General features: G+C 45.0%; 1 protein-coding gene across 4 annotated transcripts in view; it reads right to left on the bottom strand.

Annotated features, from left to right (window-relative positions):
• Positions 1-15,784, bottom strand: part of LRP4 (LDL receptor related protein 4) — a 79,889-nt gene that overhangs the window by 24,218 nt on the left and 39,887 nt on the right. For 3 of the 4 annotated variants that reach the window (XM_054827637.1, XM_054827638.1, XM_054827640.1), the window contains exons 2-8: positions 15,598-15,744; positions 6,056-6,172; positions 3,863-3,976; positions 3,302-3,418; positions 716-844; positions 251-370; positions 2-127 (exon numbers count right to left, since the gene is read on the bottom strand). In XM_054827637.1, coding sequence (XP_054683612.1) covers positions 2-127; positions 251-370; positions 716-844; positions 3,302-3,418; positions 3,863-3,976; positions 6,056-6,172; positions 15,598-15,744 — 870 coding nt within the window. The remainder of the gene's footprint in view (position 1; positions 128-250; positions 371-715; positions 845-3,301; positions 3,419-3,862; positions 3,977-6,055; positions 6,173-15,597; positions 15,745-15,784) is intronic. The other variant, XM_054827639.1, reaches the window with a different exon arrangement.

Raw genomic sequence — 15,784 nt, 5'->3', positions numbered from 1 at the left:
CCTGTGTTCTCACAGTTCTCCTCATCACTGTTGTCAGAGCAGTCATCTTCCCCATCACAACGCCATGACAGACGGACACAGCGCCCTGATTTACACCGGAACTGGTCAGCTGTGCACATAGATGTAGCTGGGGGGCCAAGAAAAGAACATTAGGTGAGCAAGAAGGATCAGAAGAGACCCAATTCCAAACAGTCCCAAACACTCTTTTACATCTGCAGAAACTAAGTTTCCACCAGTTCCCAGCACTCACTGCAATTCCTCTCGTCTGACTGGTCATCACAGTCAAAGTCTCCATCACACCTCCAGCCAGCATTGATGCACAAGCCACTGTTGCACATGAACTCTCCAGAGCGACAAGGCTGGTGAGATGCTGCAGAGACGGTAAAGAATATAAAGAGCAAACTCAGACGAGTATAACATCCCCAAAGCCCCTCAGCACCACCCTTACACTCCACTATTGTGAACTTGGTCCTGAATAGACTCCTCTTGGAAACTGCTTTAATTTCTCTACGCAGAACTGTGCTGACTACATAGTGACTCCCGTCACTATTCTTACCTTCCCAAGTTAAAAAAAATAAAATAAAATGAAGGAGTCAGCTTATGTGCGAAAAATTAGATTGCTGTCTACACCGCACCCTGCCTCCAGCCAATGCAAAATTCATTTAGGTTTGCAATTCAGATGCTTGGACTAGTATATCACCCTGCACTAACTTACAGCAGTCAGATTCATCAGACCAGTCCCCACAGTCATCGTCGCCATCACAGTGGTAGATGTCCAAGATGCAGCGTCCATACGCACACTGGAACTCCTCCAAGCTGCACGTGGCAGCTGGAACATCTGATGCTAATGAGGGAATCACAGAAAAAAAAGCCTGAGGTGACAGGGCACAATCCACTTTACATGCAGCCTTCTCAGTCTAATAACAGACTAGCAAATATTCAATGGAAAGGTGTTGGAAATTACTACCAACTGCTGCATTTTTCTGCATGACTTGTATTATTGAGAGGAACTTGAATGATGTCTGTGCTTCACTGAGGGGCAGGTTAAAGCTTATATAAAAGACACCCGTGCAGACAATCCACTAAAAAAAAAAAAAAAAAAAAAGAAAATTACATAGGATGTTAGCCTATAAACACTAACTTTTCAAGAGTCATTAAGTTCTAGAGAAGGAAACAGCTATGAAGAAGAAAGGGTTGATGGGAAAGCAACAAAAAGGATCCAAAAGTGTCACCTTCTGTTGTCTTAGTGCCCTCCAGAAAGTGTTTAAATTGTTTATTAAACCTGAAAAAGGTAGATACAAAAACAGATGACAAAATAAAGACACCCTTTGGGATAGCTCTATATTAAGGATTGAGGCATGTCAGAATGCAAAGTTAAAGTATGGAATTTTCACAAAAATAAGCAGTTGAAGACCAAAGGAAGCAAGCAATCAAGCAGCAAGGTGCCCAGGTCTGCACCTGACCTTTGAGGATTTCCCCTCTCCCTTTCCTCTCAAGCTGTTGCCAAAACAAATTGTGCCTTATCAGTAAGGAGCGCTGCCAGACAGATGACCCTGGGCAAAGCCCAACAAACTTAAAGTCAAGGATTTGCCCACTGTTCTCTGCACAACAGTACACTATGTGGGAAGGGATGAAAAAATATTTTGAGTCCCACACAGCAGAATCTGACACCTCTTCTCATACTGTCCAGAGAATGAACTGCATGTTTCAGCCATATGAGTCTTTCAACTGAGGAGCTCTGAAAATAAATCCATTAAACAAAAGGGAAAAGAAAGATTGACAGTCTGGGAAGTGAACTACATCTGCCTCTCCAACCTGAAGTAGTGGGCACAGCCTGCAGGCATGCGGTAAGAGCTTTAGTTCAGTGAGTATCCAGTGGCTGGATACTAAAACGTGTGTTAACATGCGCGTCAAAGGAGACTGAAAGGAGTGTTTGGGTGTCCTTGAGGAGAAAATGAAGTCAGTGACTTAAATTCTCACGTAGTGTGATTCAATTATAACACACCCCCCCAAAAGAAACACACAAAAAAGAAAAAATAAACAACAACAACAAAGAACATTGTAGTCCCACCTTGTCCTAGATAAATGACAAGCAGGGCTGGAGATAAGGGAGAGATGACAACCACATGGAGGAAGATAAGAGAAAGGCAGGTAGCCAAACTGAGCTTCTTAGTGAGTTACTTAAAATGCCTTATAGAGACAACTGCCAGCCAGGACTGGAGCAGAGCAGCATTCCAGCTCAGAGAAGCAGGGGCACCAGTTCTGGGTGCCGCTCCATTCCTGCGGGAGGCAAGGTTGAAACATCTCCCTACCCTTCCCCAGGGACTATTCATGGCCTGCTGGGAAGTGACAGGAAAGGGAGTGAGAAAGGGAGAGGGGGAAAGGAGAGGGAGAGAAGCTGGATTCCTCTTCGAGCCCTTTTCTGGCTTAGAAATGTTTGCAGCCCCTGGCTCCCTGCCAACTCTCATTATCTGGAGAGATAAAAGACAACTCCCCCATGCATCCACTCCCCCTGCCCTTCAGGAGCTGGCGGCCCTGATCCCCCTCCCAGAGCCTTTTGAAGTTTCCTGCTATCTAGAACAAATTCTGCAAAATGCCTTTGAGAGCAGGGTGGGGGAAGGGACCACTGCAACTTCCACAGACACCGACAGCACTGGCAGACAGAAGAGAGGCAGTGGGGGTTAGGAAGGGACATAATAAACTCCTGTCCCACTTGCTACAAGCTTGTGGAGGAGAAAACAACTGTTGTGGGCTCTCACGGCCCCCGTTCCCCCTCAGTCAAATCAGCTTCCAGCTAACTTGTCCTATCAGCCCTTTTCGGACAACATCCTGCATAAAGCGTCCGAGTGAAGAGAGGTTGGTCAGAGAGGCAGCCCCTGCAGCATGCAGCTGGGGATGTGCAGTCCCTAAGGATGCTGTCAGTGGGCAGAGTCCCCCAGAAATTGCAGGCAGAAATCAGACAAGAGAAAAAAGAAGGGAATAGTTTTCTCCCCTTCTCTCCTAGTTTTATACAGAGCTGTATTCAGTACAGCATAAGCCTCCTGCTCTGACTGAAGGTCGCACAGCCATGGGAAGGAACAGAGAAGCAGCCAGGCACTGACAATGTATGCCTGTGAGGTAACACACAAGATATACCATCCTCTTGTGCCCTCTGGGGTAGGCAACAGAAGGCAGCATAGCTGCCAGTACAGGCAGGACTAACTTGTTTTTGATCTCTGCTGCAGAAAACGTGCCAAACCCCAAGACAGGAGCAGGTCCAAAGGGCTATTTCCTGTGGTTACAAAGCAAGGAGAGTACTTACGGCAATTCTCTTCATCTGAGCCATCCTTGCAGTCTGTGTCACCATCGCAGAACCAGTGCTCAGCTATGCAGCTACCGTCACTGCAACGAAACTCCTTCTCCGAGCACTTTCTCATATCTGCAGACACAGCAATGCAAACAAAGCCTTGACTTTTCTCAGAGTATCCAGGAAACAACCACACCATGCTCCTGAAGCTCCTAGGGCACCCACAAACAAGATCGCTCATTAAACCATACACACGCATGTCATGCAGTGCCTGAGCAAAACCATCATTGTTCATCTAACTGACAGAGTGATGGATTCAAAAGGAATCCATGGGACTTCACAACAGCATGTCAAGGAACAACAGGTCTCAAGTGATTTTTGCCTGGCAGGTAAGCCACGCAGCCTGAGATCCCAAGCAGCCAGCCCTGGGAACAGGATGTTCTGCAAGCCCAGCCCAGAGAAGCCAGCTGCGAGTCCTCGCCATGCTCAGGGGATCCTAGAACTGTGCAAGTGGGAGTCTGTGCAACCCCTTTTAAAGCACTGGCAGGGCAGCATGTGTAGGGCCACATTACTCACCACACTGCTCATCGCTGTTGTCACCACAGTCGTTGTCACCATCACAGTGCCACAGGCTGCGGATGCAGTATCCGTTCTGACATGAGAACTCATCTTCCTCACACTCCCGTGGAGCTGCAGGGACACCATGGAGATACGGTGAAGGCAAGGTTTGCCTTGCAGAACACCAAATCTGTGACATGTTACAAATTAAGCAACATCGTCCTCCAAGGACGCTGTGAGGTTGGAGAGCTGATTTCTTTTCCCCTAACAATACCAGGAAAGCCACTCTGAGATTTCTTGAGTGTCTCTCTTCCACTCCATCTGCAAGTCAATAGTACAGCAGACTAAAACTTGAGAACATGGGTTGGAGGAAGTACCTGGAACAGAGAGATGGAGACAAGTCCCCTGTGCTAGAATTCTAGCACAGCCCCAAGCCATGCTCAAGAGGTCCCTGCACAAAAAAAAGGCAATCCAGGTCTCTTTTTAAATGAATTAAGAGGCCCTATCATTATCTAACAAATAATTGCTGGTAGAATTATATCTCCACCTTCTTTTCACAACAATGCCAAAGCTGCCTTCAAAGGAAAGGAAGTGTTCATTAAAAAGGGAGAGAAAGAAAATTTAAACTTCCTTTTCCAAATGCCTCAGTATTTGCAGCCTCATTCCACTCTGTTTGCCAGTCTTTTAAGGAAGCTTGTCTGCAGACCAGTGAGGAAAGGAAAGGGACTGCAAAATTAGCACGTGAGGACCTCAGTCCCACAGAAACCCTCCTATGGTTATGTGCTAGTCTTAACAACCCCTTAGGAGTCTCCTACTCACAAAACTTTGCCTTCTTCCTTTCATTAGTCTCCACACTAATGGAGACACTAGTCCTAACCACACTAGGGTTTTGATCACACCCTTCTCCATTGTTGTATTAGATACGGGGGCATTCCAACTTTTGCTGACAAACAGAAGACCAAACAGACCCAGACCTATATACCTTTTCTTTCATGAAAAATTTGTAATAGAGACTGGAAAACTGAGCTTAGTCCTGTGATCCACAGCATGACACAAGATGTCAAACCCCTGAACCTTGATTCCCAGTCCTTTGCCCAAACGGGCAGGCAAAGATCAAAGTCATACTGATCTAAAAGTGAATTCATTTCTACACAAGTATTGGACACAGAAGACTTTACAGCCAAGAGCTTTATTTTTGCATTTCTTGAGATGTGGTTCCTCCATCAGTCACTCTGGAGCACCACGCACACAATTTTTGTAGAATTCAAGGGCTGTAGAGTGATGCTTATTAAGCAGCTGCAACCATCTCAACCAGACAGCAAAACAGTTCTGCTCCTAACTGCAGCCTGATGCCAGCCCTAGCAACCAGCGCAGCTTCAGAGAAGCTGAAGCTCCAGTGCTACGTAACGTGCTGGTTCTCTGGCACGTGCTGCCAAGTATGGACCTGACGAATTGTTGTGGAGAAGAAAAGTTGTATCCCTGAGCACCTTTTGCTAATGGAAGCCAACCACAAATAACCCTTGTCCTCAACACAAAGGGGAAACGAGGGAGCTGAACTCCAAAGACTCAGGCAAAATTCCCTCCATTTTAATAATCTGTAGAAGCACAACGGCAGTGCTCACAACCAGCAGCCTGCCAGGGCAGCTCTTTTGAAGATGGCACCTCACAAGGCAGCAGACAGTCAGCTTTCAGGATAACCGGTCTCTGCGGGGGCAGCATCCCTACAGCACCTCCCTCTCCTCAGGGAGTTCTGTTTGAAGGGAGAGGATGCTTGGGGACAGCCCGGCACAACAGAAAAGTCAGACAGTGGAACCTGAGGCCACAGGAAGTCAGCCAGACAGGCAGTTCAGTAGGATTTGGCAGGGGTTAGGTGTTTCCACAAACAGGGGAGGACACGAAGAGCTCAGTTCAGGGAAGTGCTTCATGCGACATTAACTAGCAAGGCTGCAGGGCATAAACGGTTCTCCAGCTGGATGGAGAAGCATCCCCTCCCCCAGGACACACAGCTGAACAGCAAGCCAGGTGCCAAGGTGACAGGGCTTATGGACATCAGGTACACACCTCTGTCAGAGGCAGGATATAGCTTATTACAAGCCAAAGGTCTGATTCAGTGAATGAACTCTTACATTCCTGAAATAAAAAGGGTCAACTTTCCCCGGCCATGGCAGGCAAGCACTGCACCCACCCTCTCCCCTCAGAGAAGTGACTTACGGCAGTCCTGTTCATCAGAATCATCCTCACAGTCATTGTCTCCATCACAGACCCAGGACCGGCGGATACACTTCCCATTGTCGCAGTGGAAGTCCAAGGGGGAGCAAGTGGGCAGCACTGCAACAGCAAAGAAACACCTCAAGGAGCTTCAGCCAGCTTCCTTCCTGAAAGTGAAGTTCCTTCCCTCCTGAGGGAGGGGGGCTACACCTCTTAGAAACAAAAGACAACATTTAAAGTCATGAGGAAGAGCTGTCCCTCAGATGAGGGGCCTGGATAGGTCTGTAGCTTGGCAGTGTCTCCTCCCCAGAGGAGCACTGACCTTTCCACAATAAAGTAGCTGCCACAATTCCCCCACTGAGTTCCTTTTTTTTTTTTTTCCCCTCTTTCATCCTTGAGCCTGCTGTCGTCCCATAACTACACTTGGTTTATAACAAGCAAAATTATATTATCAACATCTTTCCTGCATGCTTCCCAGTGCAGCCCATCCTGTTTCTATTACACAGCAAGTTCTTTAGAGTGAGAACTATGAGCAAGGAGAAGCTTAGAGGCAGGAATCCACTGCTGGGGATAATCCACTGCCTCAGGTATGGACAACAGAGTCCTAACCCTGCTAGAGGTCTCCAGAAGGGATGGAAGAAGGGGGCAGACATGGGATGATGCTTGCCTGCACAGGAGTTTGCTGACAACAGAGTGGAACCACAGCTCCACAGTGTTCAAAGAGGCCTGGAGCCACAAAGCTGGAATTCAAGTGGGAGCACCAGCCCTGTCCTTTCCCCTCACAGATGAGAGGAACACTCAACCCCGGGAGGTTCATGCTTTTAAGTGCTGCCAGCTGTGGTCAGGAAGGGGCTGCACAAGACCATTCCTGACAGGTGTGTTCTCCAAAGAACAAGGTTAGCTCAGCGATGTAGAGAGGCAAGGGCTAGTGCCCGAAACCCTTTCATCCCAGCCCAGCTTGCCGACAGCATCTCCCATCTGTCACAAGGCAGGCCAGCCCTCTTCTGCTATACTGCTACTACTTCCTCTGCCAACATTATCCCGGAGGTGGGAGCGTGAAGGGAGGGAGAGTAAGCGATGGTGAAGACAGCAGCCATGCACAAAAGGAGGAGGATTTAATAACGAGAACAAACAGTCACATTTTCAGCTTTTCCAGCATCCTCAACCCTCCGTTTCCCCTTAGCCCAGGACTGCTGTCAACGTCCTGTGAAAGCAGCATGGATTACACTATACAGATTCATTCACAGCTCTCTATACCATGTCCTCTGACATTTCTCACCAAGGGCCTGTCCTAAAAACCTCCCACCCTAAGAATACACTAGCGCAGTTAAATTCAGGCTACCTCTAACATCTCTGTCCCTAACCACAAATTCGGATCATCTTCTCAACCGTTCCTGCACTATGACAAGCATACGCACCTCTGTATCTGAGAGGACATCACTGCAGACGTCACTGCTCTCAATGCTGAACGCTGCACTAGATGACGAAATACAGAATCTGGCACTAGCCTTTGGGAAAAGGTTCTTCCTATCACATCCAGGATGCCCCATGCAGATATATATCCAGGTCAGATCCAGCCACTTCTAGGCCCCAGAGAGGTACAAAGGGGAGGGAAGCATACAAATCTGTGTTTTCACCCCACAGATTTGACAGCGCCCTGCTCTTCCAACGGCTGACCCCTCTCCTTACACTACACTTTCTCTGAGCACCCTTGTCCCACTGCATCAAAAGGGAGAGGGAGCTTCCCCTTCTTCCCCAGGGCCAGCAGAAGGGGAAAACACTCCAGTTCCCACACTCTCCTTTCCAGACAAAACCAAGACAGGTTTTTGGATTCAGAGGGTCAGTCCCACGGATCAGCCCCCTCTCCCCCAAGCACAACGTTGCACACTGAGCAAACCTTCCCTGGCCTCAGCTGCAGTTTCAGGACTGAGACCATCCCCCCAGCATATGCTTTTCTGTCTGCTCTCCCGGGTCCCAGCGTGACTAATCACCAAAGGACTGCACAGGAGCCGCCTGGAAGGGAATTTGCATGCTGACTCTCCAGGGGAGAATTCTTCAGGCTCCCAGAGGGTTAGGCTATTAGCACTGGTTCAGAGCTGATACCATTATCCCACTGAACTGCTCCATCCCTTCATGAGGTAACGACACAAAATGAAATTCCACCCCTACAGGGAGCAGTTCAGCCAATTTCATACTCCCCCTAAATATAAAAATTGAGCTTCTAGCACAAGGGAGGGGAACAAGGGGAAGAGGGCGAAACACAAACTGCCACATACAAAGGAGGACCTAATTCCCACCCCAGCAGACAGCAAGTGCGTGCCAGCCCAGACAACACCGGGGGTGGGGGGATATAAATCCCCTTCCACAGGAGCTCTCCTTTAAAGGAGGAAGAAAAAAAAAACCCACAAACCCACTTAAGACAAAACCAAAACAAAACAAAAACCCACCCTAATGAATGAAGGCTGATGTCTCAGAGCAGAGGAACTGCCAATGGGATCAGGGCAGGGATCCACGTAAACTCATAACCTGAATCTAATAACGGTCACAGATGCTTCAAAGGAAAATGCAAGAGATTCCAGCAGCAGCTTTCACATGGGGGCAATCTCTTCCTAACCCCCTCTTCCCAGCTCTGCCCTCCCAGGCTTAAGTTCCACCCTACAGCCCTTTGCTGTTATTATTCAGCCCTTCTGTTAGTCATTTATTATTTCATATTTTGATTAGTTTTATTCTTAAGGAGTTAAAGCTGAGGGCATACCACTAGCCCAAAGTTAATGTTTAGTACTGTTGTAAATATATCCAAAGTGTTTGGAAATTTGAAGTTAAGAGGAAATTCAAAAGTTAAGATGTCACATTTAGGACATTCAAACAACCTCCACTATATTTTGTCCTGACATCACGGAACAGCTATACAATTTGGAAAGTGTATTTTATTGCTTTAACTCATTCTAAAAGCCATGCTTCCATGTTCTTCTGACAATGGTCTGAAGAAGAGTACATGGCAATACAGATGAAGCAGTAAGAACTCCTTTTTGCTGCCAGAGATGGAGCAAGACCTCTCTAGACAAGCTGGATTAGCATATAGAAGAACAGAAACAGAACCTCTATATTCTCTTCCCAGCTTGATATTGATGTTTGCATGACTATGGGGTAGTTCTGTCTCTTTAGTCCCACTTCCCCAACCTGTGAAATGAAGGATATTTATCACTTCCTAAGAAACCTGCAAGTCCTTCACAGGCACCGTTTCCACTGATGAGAAAGTAATCATACATTGCACTAATGTGCTTTCACCCCTACTCATAGCAGGATTAGGTAATGCAACAGTAAACACAGTTAAGCCTCATCCCCCCTTCCCTGCTCAATTCCAGTCTGATCTCTCCGTATCTCTGCAAAGAAACAGTACTTTCCCAAAAGACGTGAGCAAAAAGGCAAGTCCTAGGATGGAGCTGAAGACAGAAAAATGCCCAGACAGACAAGGACTAGCTTGTCTCCCCAGGCAGAGTGGAGATGCAGGGTGGGGAACAAGCCCCAGGAAGGTGAGCCGGTGGAAGAGCTAGGCTGGGCAGCGACAGCCCAAGAGAGCGCATCTGTCAACTGACAGCCAGCAACACAAAAAGGCCTTTGAACTTCCAACCATTTCCCTGAGCTCATCCCTTTGCATGGTCACACTGGACATCATCCAAGACTTCAGCAAAGCTAGGTCTATCGTAAGCCTGCTATTCCTCCCCCTCTCCCAACTCCTATTACACAGGGCGCTCTTTTATGGCCGAGCAGAAGGGGAAGGGGGAGGGCGGGGGAAAAGGGAAGTTTATAAGGTGAAACGCAGACTGAATCACGTCCTACTGTCCTTTGAACACTTTATCCCTGTTGCCTGCAGTGAGCAGGTTGCTTTGTACCCAAGGTCAGCAAGGAACTGGTGTTCAGAGCTCTGAAGCGCAGCAATTTAAACAATACTGCTTGTTTAATTAGACAAACTCTCGGTCATGTGAAGAATGAGAAGTTAATTTAAAAAACAATACAAACTAAAAAAAAAATATTCATGCTATCTACATTAGAAATAACTGCAGCCTGACTCCCAGCTATGTCCACACTAATACATGTGTATGAGCACATACACACACGCAAACGTAGATCTGTTTGCTGAGATCTGTAGCACAGTGGGCAAATAGTCCAGAAACAAGAATAAAGGACATTAGTCCACTCTCTGGAAGAAATAAGAGACACTAAGTTTTACTAACTACATTTTGGAAAATCTAGTTCCAGATTAACATAAAATGTTTCCAATAGCACTGCTGAACTGTATTTAAGGATATTGCTGGTAAGAAAAAAGAAGAAGAAAGAAAAAAGAAGAACAAAGAAAAAAGTTTTTAAAAATAGTATTGGCATCCAATCTTTCACGGCCCTTTGGTCACAAGTGTTCTGCCTGAGGGGGGCACTGCATTAATTCTGATGCCTTTTAAAGGAAACACACATACTCAAAGCCCAGTAAAATGATGAAGTATAGTTTCAGATATGGAACTTCATACCAAGAAACTTGAACTCTTGTTAAGAGTTCCAAATTAGTAAAACTTTAAGTTTAGAAGTGAAGCTTCACCTGAGTGTCACACTTCACCTGAGTGATTGTGAGGGCAGAGGGAAGATGATTCTTTTAGAGTTTCCATTAATTTTAGTAAAAGACCTGTGAGATTTTTATCCTCACATCACCTCAAAAAAATTTTTTGTGAGCCTGAAAAGCAGGCTATATGGATAGCCCTGTTCCTGGCAAGGAAAAGGCCCTCTCTTAGGCTTGAATAAGTTGTAGCTCAACAGGAACTGCCTAAATTTCCCAATGAGACGGGAACAACAGACCACTTCCAGTAAGCTTTATGGTAAAAGGAATAAATTCTTCTTCAGTCCCTTTTAATGAATAAGTATAGTAGAACAGTGCATGGAGCTAAGCTGTGTCCCAAGGAGCTACACATTTACAAGCTGATTATGTATGATACAGATCCCAAATTCAGAGTAAGAAGGCTTTACTGGGGGATGGTTACGAGGGGATTTGGCATATCTTATGAGAAACAGAACTATTTATCAATCCCCAGGCCAAGTTTACTCAGTTGTCCTTTCACCCTTGCCACAGGAAGTAAGACTCATTCACACCATGCTGGACTTCAAAGTGCAAGCAGGAGGGCAGAATGAAAACCATTCCTCCGCTTGCATGCGGCTTTCGTTAGGGACAGTCCAAAGCAGGCTCTGTTGGCACAAGGCATGAAGGCAGCTGAGCTACTCTGTGCATGTGTAGCGAGGGCTTCCAAGCCAGACACTGTCAGCAAGCCAGAGAGCTGACACCAGAGAAAGTCTATGAAGCTGGCATGACAGCTGGGAGGTTGCTTATTACTATTATTACTACAGCACCCTGGGCTTGTAAACATGATCCAGAGCAGGAAGCAAACATGTCACAGAATAATCGGCTCCCATCACAGCAGGGCTTCAGATTTGCAAGAAAAACAGTTCCTGTCACAGCCAGGTAAGCAGAGGCAGGGCTCTCCCAAAAACGATGGGAAAATACCTACGAGAGGCAGACATTCCAGGGACACCAGTACAAGTGGAAAATGTCTGGAGTCTGTAGAAAGGGTAACAGTTGAGGAAAAACTTAGTGCAACTGACTTAAAAAGTGGGAATTTGTTTTATAGTTTGTAACAAAACATTAAAAAAAACCCCAAAAAACAACCCAAAACACATTTTAAGAATTTATCTCAAAACTGAAAATCTCTCCCTCAAAAGGAAGAAATGTTCCCTGTGTCTGCTCTTCTTTTTCATAGCTGCAACTCCTTTCACTCGCTGCCAAGTATCTTTACTCTTGACTTTTTTTTTTTTTTTAAAAAACACACTGTGTTTCAAGCTGTCTGTCATTCTTTAACTGAAATGAGAGATCACTCAAGCATATGCAGTGCTATATAGACACAGATGCAAGATTGAATCTTGACTTGCTAAAGTAATTTTCACCTTCCCCCCCGCCCGGTTCCACTCTCTTGCTTTATTAGGAGTCCAGCAGTCTGATGTCTTCCCATTCTCCTCTCCCTTTGCCAAGGAAGTAGACAGAACTCTCTCAGGAACTCAATCTTGTCACTGTATCGGCTTACAGTATACATATGAGGTGATACACTAAAGTAAAAGTAGACCTTAAAACAAGCGTGGTTGCAGCTTTATTTCTCTGGAAAGTTAGGACATTCACAGGAGAAAAAAGAAAATCCTGTAACTCTGCAGTAGACCAGTGGAACTGTGGGATTCCTTGCAATCACTCCTGTTCACTCTTTGGATCAGAGATGTCTACTTGATGATATTATAATTCCTGTCTTTAAAACTCAGAGTTATACTTCCATATATCGCTGAAAAAGAATCCTGGCAGCTTTAGCATCTCAGAAGAGTCCATATAAATGGTTGCACAGGCTTAGGTTCATGAGTCAGAACAAACCAGTGGGCTCACCCAAGCATGAAGATTAGCCCCATGGTTTTTGAGGAATCTCACTAATTTTTTAACTAGGACTTTAATATAGCTGGGGCTTGTAGGATGCCTTCATCAGGACAACCCAAACCTGCAGCTCAATATTTATATTTTAAAAAATTTTACCAGTTTCAGACATGGCATAAGTCAGTAAATAAAAAATAAATCAAGTTCAAAACAGAGAAGTTGTCCAAAATTTCACTCCAACCAGAACACTGTATGCATGTCACAGACAGATTGCCATGGAAGGAAAGAAAATCTGTGAAGTGACCATTATCTTGTACTATGTGCAAGCATCAGTGCTGATTTGTGAGAAGCTTAAATTGATTTAAAGTTCGAGTTGCTGTTCCAAGGGGCTCATACCTCACCCCTGCTCTTGCACTTCTGCTGCCTTCTTTATGCTTGGCACGGTCAGAAAACAGGGCAAATGGAAAGTTAACCCCACAAATGAGTACACCTTCATAGGGGTCCAGTATGCCAAGCAAGAGAGAGGGATTTAGCAAGCGATCTGCTCTAGCAAAAAGTTTCAGTGCCATAATGACTAAACAAGATAGGAAATAGCACAGACAACTACTATGAACCTACACTGTAGGGTCAATCTAGTTCTTACAAATGACCAATAATATCACATATCTGGACTTGTAATGAGCAGCTACTCAGAGCAAGATTCAGCAGGCTTAATGGAATAAGTGGTCATAGCGTTCCTCCACTTCAACCTTGCATGTGTGTGCTGAAGCCACACATTTAACATTTCTACAGAGTCCTTAGCCCCATTCTTTAACTTTTTTTTTTTTTCTTTTTTTTCTTTCTTCTTCCCACTAAGTTGCACTCAGAGTACTTCTGGCTGTCAGCTGAAAAGGTTCTCCTCTTTGTATTTACTCTACTACACTGCAATATTTAAAAAGGCAGCTCATATTCTAGTCCTTTCTCTTGAATCACTTTTCTATGCTGTATAAATTCAGCTTTTTATCTATGCTCCCGTCTTGTCAAATCTACTGTCCTTCTCTGTATATGCTAGCTTGCCTCTCACTAGATTGCAGAGACCTACAGCACAAGTCGTATTCTGAATGTTTAAACATTCCCATCTTACACATGCTGTTTTCTAGACAGCTCCCTTCGCTTCAGACTTATTCCTCCCTTTGCCTTGTTAGAAACTGTAAAGAAGGCAGAAGTCAAACCCAGTTCCTACATTCTCTGCCTCACTTGGTTGTCTCCCTCTCCTTTATAGACTTCCCAACCTCCAGTGCCTAAGAGTATCAGCAGATTGATCACAGTTCACTACTACTCCCTAGGCTGCACAGATTCCATTCAAATCCATATGGGCCAGATTTCCTTAATGTATTAGGGATACACCATGACCACAGATTTATCATTGTACTGGTTTTGGCAGGGATAGAGTTAATTTCTTCCCAGCAGCTGGTATAGTGCTGTGTTTTGGATTTAGGAGGAGAATAATGTTGATAACACACTGGTGTTTTTAGTTGTTACCAAGCAGTCAAGGACTTTTCAGCTTTTTCTGTCCTATTAAACTATCTTTATCTCAACCTAAAAGTTTCACCTTTTTTTTTTTTTCCTTTTCAATTCTCTCCCCCCTCCTACAGGGGTAGGAAGGGAACAAGCAAATGGCTGTATGGGTGTTTTAGCTGCCGGCCAGGTTAAACCACGACAACTGTCCAAGACCAAAAGGTTCCTCTCGTCCAGGCCACAGAGAGAGACACAATGCAACAGCAGACATCAAGAGAAGAGTGTAGGAACATAGCATGTGAGTAAACATTCTTCCTCAGAAGACAAGATCTGCCTCTATTTGTGATACAAAGACTTCCCGAACAAGAGGTGGCATATTCATCTTTAACAGCCATTAGTAGATTTTACATCCATAAACTTGTCAGATTGATTCTGAAAATTCAAACATTCTCAGAAAGCAATGTTTTGTGGCAAGGAGATCCACAGCTTAAGTACATGATGTATGAACAAGCAACTCTTGTTACCTTCGAACCATTTCCTGATAGGTCCTATGGAAGGTCTTATCCCTCCTGCCACCCAATCCTGCTTAGTTTAAAAACCTTTGGTGCTGGATTTTGTTGAAGTACAAAGATAGACCTTATCAACAAGTACCTCTTGTCTACATCATTACTGACTCTTTCACGTCATTCCAATAGATTTGTGAAGCATGAATTCCCCTTACAAACACACACAAAACCCAAAACAATACACCTTTCCTTACAGCAGTCAACAGTGGAAACCAAGGAAGGCTAGAGAAACATCCAACAGAGGAAGATAAATTCGTAAATCATGCTTATTGACAGAAGCCTTAAATCTTCAGCTCTAGGGGAACTTTCAGGAAAGGAGTTCTACAAAATCAGGCTTTTTTTTCCACCCTTCAAGTCTACCGTGGTTTGTGGAAACCAAAGAGATGAGGTAAGAAAGCAACTTACTTGTGGCTCCAGGGAAAGAGGTTTTCTCTATTCATCTCCATCGTACTAAACCCACTAAGAGGGACGCTTCTTATCAGTTCTCACCTAGCCAGGCTCAGCTATGCAAATGCTGACACTGCAGATATACAGTAGCTGCAAGGTAACTTCTCTCAGCAGATCCCAAGACCAATGAATGCTGATTACAGTGCTTACCTTTCCCTCCCTTCATAGGGCAGCCAGGACAGAAACTAGAATGTTACTTAAGAGGGCAGACACCCTCAATACACTTCTTGACACTGCTTATTTATTTTCCATTAATATTTATAGCAAAACAACATAATTTAGTTCACAGCGCTTTTACAAGGGTGGGGGAAAAAAAAAAAAAAAGAGGTACTTCTCTCTGTCCCTCTTCTCCCTCTAAAACATTCACATCCAACAGCCATCTAAAATGAGCTGTAAAAGGCAGAGTTGGGCTTTCACTGTGCTTTATGTCAGTGGACACTGGCTCTGTTTGAGTACTGAAGTCAGTCAAAAGCATGTCACCTACAGCTTAAACATTCATCATACAAAAACTAGGATGTGCCTGTAAAACAGAGAAAAAGTTAAAACCTTCAGTTTTCACAAACACAAGTCAAGAATGGTATTCTTACTGCAGCCATCTTCATCACTGTGGTCCCCGCAGTCATTGTCTCCATCACATTGCCACTGAGCAGGGATGCATGTGCATTCACCAAAAGCACTGACAGCACACGTAAAATGATTACGTCCACAGGAGCACTCAGTGCTACTTGTAACACCTGTAAAGGTACAAACAAACAAACAAAGATATTTTGAAAA

Source organism: Grus americana, chromosome 5, assembly GCF_028858705.1.
Source record: "Grus americana isolate bGruAme1 chromosome 5, bGruAme1.mat, whole genome shotgun sequence".
Lineage (NCBI taxonomy): Eukaryota > Metazoa > Chordata > Aves > Gruiformes > Gruidae > Grus > Grus americana.
The sequence above is the reverse complement of the archived record's forward strand: the minus strand, read 5'-3'. Positions and strand labels throughout refer to the sequence as shown.